The sequence below is a fragment of the Homalodisca vitripennis genome, chromosome 1, assembly GCF_021130785.1.
Source record: "Homalodisca vitripennis isolate AUS2020 chromosome 1, UT_GWSS_2.1, whole genome shotgun sequence".
Taxonomy (NCBI): Eukaryota; Metazoa; Arthropoda; class Insecta; order Hemiptera; family Cicadellidae; genus Homalodisca; species Homalodisca vitripennis.
Window position 1 is genome coordinate 14,816,395 of NC_060207.1, and position 11,043 is coordinate 14,827,437.

General features: G+C 30.1%; 1 protein-coding gene across 1 annotated transcript; it reads left to right on the top strand.

The window, feature by feature from the left end:
* Positions 1 to 760: 760 nt before the first annotated feature.
* Positions 761 to 2,313, top strand: LOC124357494 (phosphatidylserine lipase ABHD16A-like). Its single transcript, XM_046809349.1, has 2 exons — positions 761 to 930; positions 1,312 to 2,313. The coding sequence occupies exons 1-2, from the start codon at positions 844 to 846 to the stop codon at positions 1,402 to 1,404; spliced, it is 180 nt and encodes a 59-aa protein (XP_046665305.1). The 5' UTR covers positions 761 to 843; the 3' UTR covers positions 1,405 to 2,313.
* Positions 2,314 to 11,043: the final 8,730 nt, after the last annotated feature.

Below are 11,043 nucleotides of genomic sequence, written 5' to 3' on the forward strand. Positions count from 1 at the left end.
ACGCAGTCAAGCGAACTTTCATATATAGCTTAGTTCTTTTCAACAACTTCAACTGAAGTCTTTGGAGTCAAATTCCTACCATCTTATGTTTTAAGACAGAATATACATTCAGAATTAGGTACATAAGTACTTACTTAATCGCTAAAATGAAAAAAAAACCATGATAACTAATGAATTTTTACACCATAAATGTAAACAATGGATATAGTGGTTAAATTAATAAACATATGGTTGTGCTGTCATAAGACAGTGTTTACACAGAACAGCTGATTACATTTGACAGGCTCTTTCAGTTAATATTTCAGAAATTTAGAGACCAATATGGGATTTTTTGATACTTTAGAGACCAGTGGGGGTGTAGCCTGGAGGAATTTTCGAAATAAGAATAGGCCTATATTCATCCCAGAGATTGTAAGAATGCCCATGTAAAATTTCAGTACAATCGGTTTAATAGTTTATTTGTGAAAGCAAAACAAACAAACAAAGGCACTTTCATATTTATAATATTATTAAAATTAGGATTTAAAAAAAGTTTTATATAAATTGTATGCTTGGAATTAATTGGTAACCCATATAAAAGATGTCCTTGTATATTTCAATAATATTTTTTCAATATTATTTGTAGTGGTCATTTTAACTTCACCATCTTATTTGCACATTATGTTCATTACATTAATCTGTAAGATTTCATCATATCCGTTTATTTTATTAATAAGGTTTGTTGGTGGATAAATTCACCTTAAAAATTTGATTTGATAAACAGAGTTGAATCTGTTAACAGCATCCGTGCTCAACAAGTACGATGTCAATGAAGTCATCTGTAAAGTCACTGTGACTGCTTTCATGCAGAGGCAAGAAGCTCCTTTGTTTCCCAGCTCGTTTGGAGCATCCATGGATCCTTCTCAAAAGTGTCAGATGTTACTGTACATTGTAAGTATAACTTCGTACATTATTATGTTCAATTATTGTTGAATTGAGTTTTGTTTGAGTGACAAGTGGCTGTTGACTTGTACGTTGTCCAACACAAAGTAAGATTTAGTCTAGAAGTTTAGATATCATTCTGAGGAAGTGATGTCAAGAAAATTAAATAATTAGGATTTCTTAATTCTTATTTTTGGAGCATTTAAGTAAGTAACATAAATTATATTAGTTTGTTGTATGACTCTGTGTATGTGTGTACAATTGAGTTTTTAGAATATATCTAGTTTGTAATGGTATATTGTGGAATTATATATATTTCGTGTTTATTTCTGTTTCTTAACGTTATTTTAATTTTTTAAGTGAAAGTTACATTACTTGATTAACTTTCAGGCCAGTACATATCTGACAGACTTTGCTTCTACACATTGCACTCCGCTGCCACCCAGCATCTTCCATATGCCACAGCTGATCTCAACAACGTAATCATTCGTACTGTTCGCTCACCTCATCTTCACTAGAGTATTATATTTTTCAAGAGCTATTGTATGTGTTAGGGTAATGATACCAAATGTGTTAAACTGTCCTCTTCTCACATGCAAGCTGTGCTTCAGGACCATTGTAACCTTGCTCATTTGTCAGTTTTGAAGTTTGTACGTGTTAATATTATTGTGATGATCAAACTCATGAACTGGTTTTTAAAGGGCATAATAAATCAGTTCTGCGGTTGTAGTTTTGTACGTTTCAAAATGTATTAGAAGTTAAATTTTTACCCTGGACAAGTAAAATTGTATGACTATGTTTAGCCAACATCAATTCATCGTTTAAACCCTTTCAGTGTCATGTCAGGTTTGGCGGTGATCTGAAAGCCGCAATAAAAGATGACAATTATCTCACATAACAGTGAAAGGATTACAAATTACGTTACTAAACATGAAATATAATAGTTTAATTTTCATATCCGTGTCTATTTTTATTGTTTAATTATGCCTTTTAAAAACCAGTTTAATTACCAACTTACTTTTATCCATTGTTAGATATTATTTGTCATATTTTATTTCTTTACGGGTAGTATAGTTATTGTTAAAGGGAACATACTGTAAGCTTATGTTGAATTATATGTTTTAGTATTTTCATTCACTAAAAAGATTTAGTGTATGAGATTTATTAAACTTTAATCAAATTAATTATTGAAATCGTTTCCATTACTAGTTGGAAGTATAAGAAAAAGAAAGGAAGAGATTTATTTTAAAGATATTTTATTTCAAAGCAACGAAGAGTAAAATGGATGAAAAAATATTTTTAATAAAAATCAATTACACTTGTATATTTTGTTAATTTTCATGTTAAGTTAAATTTTAAATGCTGAAATAAAGTTGTATTGACATTGCTGTACTACGAACATTTTTTCTGACTTCTTTATAAGATAGTACTATAACTACACAAGATAGTTCATAAACACCATAGTTTTGTTGAATGGCAATGTTCTATGAACCATCTTTATTCTTGGACCCATAACATGAAATTTTTATTGGAAATTAATTTGTATATTCTATTTTAAGATGTACTAACTTCTTCATGTCCTTCCTCGTGTCTTTTTCAGATAATTTTGAACTTGGTAAATATGTTTGAGTTTGTGTGTGTTTAGTTAATAGCAGAAATAAATTTAATAGTTTTTAAATTGTGTGTTTTCTGCTCTAGCTTTAGCAGAATAGATGAAAACATGGATAAGTGTAGATTGAGTTAGATAAAAATATGAGCTTTATACTTCAGATGGTATAGAATAGTCCTACAACTTTTTTAAAGTAACACGTTCACAACGGTGGCTATTTCTGGAATTTTTTATTTTCTGTGGTTTTTTTTTAATAATAATGGCCAAAAACTGTAATGGATATTGTAACATTAAATGTCTAAGTATAATGAGAATAGTATGCAGGCTTCACAATTTTCCATAAAATAAATGATTTCAATATGTTTTTTCAATATTTCTCTGTGTACCCCAAGGGGTATCTAAAAAATTAATTTACCTTAAAAACCAAGCAATCATGTGCCCGACAGGGTACACGATAGTCCGAGGTATTTATTTAAGCACTTGATCAAATTTAACAAACCAAAAATAATGGCAAACATTAAAAACACATTGCATAGTAACGTTTACCCCATTGGGCGCCCGAAACGCTTTACGAAAGCCTGGGGTGAATCCGATCGGCTACACAACGGTAGCTGTGAAAGATCACTTGTACCCGATGGGGTAAACATCGTCGTGAACGTGTTAAATTGGTTACCAGTTATTTTTATAACTGAAGTTTCGAGTATTCAATGATCATTTGGGACAACTAATGAAATTTAAAATATTTATTCCATTTATTTAGTAAACAAATTTTAATATTAAAATATATGTAACAAAAATGTGTGACTTTATCACTGCAATTAGTACAACACAATAACATTGAAAACATATTTAATAAACACATTAACATTTCACTTAACCCTTTTAGGACCAGACATATAACCCTTCTCGGACTGATAATGATTTTTAATGATCATGTAATTCATACCTTGAAATGTTGAAAAAGACAAGGACAAATTAAGAGTTTACAAGTAATTAGTAAAAATTCCATTATATCACATATTAAAATATAACAATATTTTTGTCTTTGTCAGTTAAAATGAATTAGTGTAATTAATTTATGAATAATAAAATAATATCTTTTTTTAAATGGTTTGCATGTATATACAAAACTAATTATTTCACAATTTCTGCATTACGGCTACAAAAGTAAAAAAATGTTGCAAGAGAAAACCTCATTTGTTTCTAAAGTACAATGTTCTAGTGAAATCCAAAGATTTATTAAAAATACAGATGTTATTTTAAAAATTTGGACATAAACAATTTGCTGGGTTAGGCTGACATATGTGGTGGATTCTACACTAGCTACATACTGTAGCTTGTTTTGCTTTGTATCAGTTTGGCCTGGGCTTGAATTTTTGGAAAAATAGGTCTGATTAAAAAAAATCTACTGATTATTATATGAATCATCAGTAGTATATTAACAGAAAATATCAGACAAAACATTTGCTTGGAATTCATTCATCATTTTCGTTGGTAGAGTTTCGCAAATCCTTTGTGGACACATATACAAATATAAAGAATGAAGCTGAAATCAATACACAAACGATTAGCGCTTCTGTTTCTACCAAATCAGCTTTTGAAAACGATTGATTTTGACATTACTCTTTAATATTAATAGCCAGAGTTGCCTATAGATCTGAGGACACTACTACAGAGTGATCATTAAGTTGCACACATTAAAAGTTAATTGAGTGGTAAAAAGAAAAAAAGTAATCGAACCAAAAAATATTTTACAAACTTTCTTTATTATGAGTATACACAAATTACTTACATTTTTACAACAAATGCTCGAAATGGCTACCTTGCTCAGTAATGCATTGAATGAACTCTTTTTTATGTTTGACGAGACTTATTCAGCACGTTTACAGTGTTGTTGATTTCCATTCTTATGTTCATTTTGAATTCATCCAGTGTGTCCGTTCGGTTTTTACAAACTTTTTCTTTAAGATAACCCTATAAGAAAAAAATCTGTAGACATCATATCAAGGAATCTTGGGAGTCATAACTCTTTAGATATGATATGCTTGGCAAAAACCCACGTAAGAATTGCATTGCGTCATTAGGTGTGGGACTGTCCTGCTGCAACCAACAATCATGTTCGTCATTTTCAAGCAACGAAATAAACTGTGTAATGATGTCTAGGTACACAACATTGTCTACAGTACCTTCATAAAAAATAGGGCTTACTACTCGACAATGTGTTACGGCACACCAAACTTTAATTGTTTGAAGGTTATTTTTGACGATGGAAGGATTGTGAAGGAAACAGGATTTTTCCGGACATTTGCCATCGTTCAGTGAAACAAGAAAACAGTAACACTACGTTTCGAGATCTGCAATCTGATCTCTTCTTCAGGTAAAGAACTAAACTAATACATAATTACCAACTAGGTTAAAATAAACAAATCTTACTAAAGCGGTGTGGCACGCCTAAGTCAGGAATCACAACCTACATGTTGTTGGTCAACTTCACTAACACTAAAGACATGCACTTAATACAAAACTATGCAAAACACTAATCATTAAAACTAAACTACGGAATACAGGTCACAATACGTCTTCACTCGTCTACTAACAACCTACGACTGACCAGAGGGACTAGCCAATGGCAATCGTGACGGCTGGCTAAAAACAAGATGGCGGAAATACAAGGGAAGGGGAACAGGAATGGGCCCTTTCGTTATTATTGGTTCATGCGAGATGAACTTCTTAAAACCATATTGTGACTCCGCATTGGTTTATTACAAATATCCGATCCGTTTGATACTTTAATTATCTTTAAAAACTTTAATTATCTGACAAGGCAAGGGAGTTTCGTGGAAGATATGAGGAGTTTCGGTTGTCCAAATTCTTGTGTTTTGGCTATTGACATAACCATTGAGATGAAACCAAGCATCATCAGTGAAGAAAACATGGTCAAGCTCTACAACTGTTTTAGTATCGACGAATGTCCGAAACCATCTACAGTACTGTAGGCTCTTTCAGTTCTTGAACACTATGTACATGATATGCACAAAATTTAAATTTGTCATCGCTTTCTGAGCACTACCGTATGAAATCTAGTGTGTTTATAGAGTCCTCAAACTTTTTATAGACAAGCGCATATCATCATATTTCTATCCTCATCCAGTTTGGCATCCGTCAAAATGGTGGCCGGGCCTCCTGGTTCTCTGTCTGTTAGCAACTGATCCACTTTCACGGAAATGGGCGATTCGTCTCATTATTGTTGAATTATGAGGCACTGCAGCATCTGGATATTTCTCACGAAATTGGTTAACATGCGCATATGATCAGCTTAATAAATACTACAATAATTAAAACTCACTGTTCATGAGAAAATGTCATGTTTACAAAGCAGTAAGTACAACAATACTACAGACAATATGGTTAGTATCCATTCCAATGCTGTCTAGATTTGTTGTCTGTAGTTCATGTGATGATATTGCGACAGTCAACATAACTAATTCAACGAAACTACTATTGACAGAAACGTTCCTTTTGATATGTGCGACTTAATGGTCACTGTATAATCTATTGTAGATCATATTTTGTGTGTAAAATGATTAATGTCGAGTTTATATCTCTGGTTCGATGTAAATCAAAAGCAGATGAGTCCTAAGAGGGTTAAATAAAGTTAATATTATTTACTTTATAATAAATAAACATACACCAGCCTTCATGTGACAAACTTTGCAGTGTTGAAGGAGGAGAATAAACAAGCCCAGTGAGCTAAGTATTTTGGGATAATTAATTGTTATGATACTTATTATATTATCTTAGCAAACTTGGTTTAGTATGTTATTACCTTGAAAGACATAAAATACATAAACCATTATACTATAGGAAATGTCTAGTCAAAAAATAGCCTTCGAACAAGAGATTTCTTTATTAAATAAGCTTGATAATTGTTAACTCAAAAATGAACTATATAAACAAAGTGTAGATATTTATTTCTCAATTATTAGCATTAGGTTACAACAAAACAATATTTCCTGCTATCCCCACGAACAAATAGGCTTATTTTCATTAAACAGTCAGGCTCTGATATATTTGTAATTTAGTGAACCAGAATTTGTTAATAATTAAAAAAAACCATATTTGGGACCAAAATATATCTTATTAAATTCTTTGGTTTTTGTAGTTTCTTAAGGTACTGAAGCAGTATTTGTAGTTAAATATTTGAAGAATTTATCAAAATAATAAGATTGTTTGCTTTATTAGCTAGCCTTTCAATAGTTTTAATAAATTGTTAAATCATTCCTTGAGTAATCAGGTGTACTACATTTAGTGTAGTTGTAGCAATATTTTTAAGAATATTCGTGTCTGCCTTGCCAATAATGATAAACCTAGTGACTATGAAGATTTGCTTCTAGTTTATTTTCTAATATCAAATTTACAAAAAATGAATCCGATATCAGTATTATTTAACCAAATTTGATTTATTAACCCCAATAAACATCTAACCCTGACACTTCCATGTCTGGTTGTGGATAAATGGTAAAAACTGTTTGTAAGATTCCAGATAAGTCTGACCAGAAAAGTAATAGTTATTTAAATAGATCTAAAGTGCATTGGGATTCATAAAAGCGTTTTGGGTTTTTTTAAAGGTATGATAACAATAATCTTTAAATTTAGTTACCCATTTAGAGAAGGTGAGATGTGCAAACTGCGGGATAATTGTAATATGGTAATTTATTTATTGGTAACTTCAGTACTGAAAAATGTATATATGTTATAATATAGTAGTTTAATGTAAAAAGATATTCCCGTTTAAATACTTGTTTTTATAGCTTCTGAAGACCAAGTTTTAAAAAATAACTGAGAATAAAGAAAAGAGAAAGTTAAACCAGTAGAAAAGTTTTACTTATTAGGAACCAAACAACTGGGAATTTTTTATCTGCAGTATTATAAATGAGCTTAATGCTTTATGATTAAAGCCCTTTGTTTTGAGGATGATTCAAGTAAATTTTCATTATCACTCCCTTCCCTGCTATCCAGTCTGGTTTCAGAGAACTGCACAATAAGACATTCAAGCTGATTTTGGACCTGAAAGTCCTTGAAGAGCACAGGGGCCTATACTCCTTGAAATCAAAAGAATTAAGGAATTGAATGTATTTGTTCTTCATTATTATAGTCCGTTGTACTAAAGGAAAGTCATCGCAATCACACCACAGAAACAATTTTGTCGAATTCTCTTCTTAAATCTCTTTTCATTTTGACCATAAAGGGCTAATGGAAAAAGTCATTCATCAAACATCATCAACATGTAGCTACCATAGCTGTACAAGCGTTTATAACAAAATTTAAAATAAAATAAAAAAATAATAATTTAGATAAAAAGTGCTTTCAGAAGAGAATATTAATCTTATTGCACAATTTAAATTGAATGTATGCTTGACTTTGTTCTCTGTTGATCAGCATTGATATTTTCCATTTTATGCTGTCAAAATGGTATTACAAAATTATTACTTTTTAAAACAAAGTTCGAAAGAATAAAAATCAAAACAACTAAAGTTAAATCTAAAAGTTTCAGTACGAAGACTCATACATCAATATATTTATCAGTCAATAATATACCAAAGGTCATTCTTATCAGAGAGTGTACACTGTTTAGGGTAAACACAGGGGGATCATATCATGTCTATTTACTGTTGGTATTTAAATTGTATTTTTAGGATTTTACTTTGGGCATTGTAACGTATATTCCACAAACATAGTCATAAGTTAACCATACCATGTTTGTTTTTCTTCAATGTATTGAAAATTGAGATATATTTATAATTTTTCCATTGATTGAAATTTTAAGTTAAAAATTCTCAGGTCAAAAAATTAATTATTGTTATAAAATTAGCTTTAAATTTACTCTATTGCTTTTATTTTATTGTTAAAATATTCTTTTAATGCTTTTTCCTCGCATAAAACCAAATTATATTAGAATTAAAGTTAGATTAATTGGCCAAAAAGTATTACCTGCTTAAAAATTGTTATATTTAAAGAATTAGTTTTTCATAATTTTTGATGCAAAATAATAGCTTAATTCTATAAGATTTGTTGTTCCATTTGTGAACACTGTGACAGTACATTTGGGATAATATGATTTTTAACAGTTTTGTTTATTTAATTTGTAGTCAGAAAAATAGTACATTTTTAAATACAATTCTATTTAGTGAAGTGGAATTGTTTCAAAAGAGTTGAAGTATAATAATTTTATCAAAGAACTTTGCGTTACAAAGACACCTCTATCTACAAAAAATATTGAAATCAACATTATTTATCTCTTTTTAAGCCTCATACATGTGTCAGTCGTAGGGCATGTCAGCGTTTTCCTTAATCTAATCTCTTATTTATTGTGTTACATACAGTAAGTCTAATTTTATTTATACATACCATTAAACTACTTTAGGTTTTGTGTACAATTTTGTTTTGTGGTGTTTTGGTATTTTATTTATATTCTGTTTGTTATTAAAATTTATTTATGACATTCTGTAAAAATTATTTGTCCCATTTGTCACTTAACCTCTCAAACGGCACAGAATAGCCAACTTGTGGAAGCTTTGGTGGCGTTATAGCACTAATTAACCCTAGTAGTAAAATTTTACTTCAAATAGCAGTTTGTTTGTTAATATCACATAAAGCTATTTATTAAGTCTTAACTATACTAAAACAATAATGATGTGTTTTAAAATTTGTTAAGGAAAAGGTGGAGAACGAAATCCTAGTTAAATTAAGTGTATAACTAAAACTTTAAAAATATATTTTATATGCATCTTTTCCAAAATTTACATTAATTTGATAAAGAGCATGGTTTGGAAATATTTTTATACATGCAATTTGATAGTTAAAAGTTGACAGAAGTTTATAAAATTGTAGTTTTTAATGTATAGATTAATTTGTTGGAAAGGAACCGAAGTTATGCATAGAAATTAAAAAACGTGTACAACCCGCCTCCCAAAAAAACTTTTTTTGGACAGAAACATGTTTTATTACATATTATGTAGTTGCATAAAATACAGAGATGGATTAAAGGTGCCACTTTTGGGGAGGGAAGGTGGCTTGGCATACCTGTAGAAACTGGGGGGTTAAAACAACCCCCCTCTAAAATCAAGGGGAGGGATCAGGGGGTCTTCTCCTGGTAATGTTTTATAACTTTAGACATCAATACAAACATTTTAATGAATTTAACTATGATCTGTTTAAATATATTATTTCACATTTTCCTACATTTATATACAAGCAGTATGTGTATATAAATTAAACTCTTTCCTCGTTAAATTATTACTTTTCAGAAGTAGCTTGCAGACATTACATAAGATCAATTAAACTAAACATCAAAAGAAAGCTTTTTCAACAGTGTGATAAAAACACAAGATGGCTTAATGGCAACACAACATGAAGTAATGTTTTCTTTTTATCAGTGCAAAAGGTTTATAAACTATCAAAAGCAGTACTACTTTTCCTTTGAAACAGGTCTTTTGGATAAAGACGCCTTAATTCATATCTATCTGTAGTTCAGATATTGCAGGTCAGAGGTCTGTGGTGCAGGAACTTTAGGAACGATACCATAATTTTGCTGGTACACAAGGTCGGTTCATTACAACAAATAAACCAAATACTTTCATCTGAACTTACCTTTTAATTTTGTTGACCTTTTGGGAAAAAAGCCTAAAAATACCATGTACTTTAAAGGAATTTACAGTGATTAGGGAAAATGACAGAGGTTATTTCAGAGTGCATTTAAATATACATACGTTAAGAAATATAGATGTACAATATCACCATCTCCACAATGCATATAAATTAATTCATTACTCAGTTCAGAGACACAATACTTACATTCTTTACTTATGCTGGAAGAAACAAGATTTTTCTGGACATTTACAGTCGTTTAGTGATAATAGTCAGGTAAATAACTATCCGAACACATATTAAAATCTAGATTAAAATAAAAAAATCATACCAGAGCGTTGTGACGCACATAAGTCAGGGAATCACAATGACCATGTTGTGTGTCAACTTCACTAACTCTATAAGCATGCAATTTTACATTTACATGAAGAAGAGATCAGATTGCAGATCTCAAAATGTAGTGTTACTGATTTTTGTATCTCCAAACAATTGCAAATATCTGGAAAAAATCCTGTTTTTTAAAATCCTTCCACCGTAAAAAAACAAACTTAAAAAAATATGTTGAAGTGAAAAATTTTGTTAAATAACTTTTTACAATTTCAAACTCAAAATATTGATGTTTTTAGCCTATAAGACAATTTAATGTATAATGTTAAACTGTTAGTTGATTCTAAAAGTATTAAAAAATTAATAAAGAAAGAATACCATAGCTGATGTTACATTTGAACGATATCTCTTCTTTAACACATTGATTACAATAGAAACACATTACTACTATTCTGTATATATGACTTGTGTCACAGTGAAGGTGGAATAAAAATTTTATTAAGAAATAAGATAAAGAGGTGTGAAATAAAAGGAGTAAA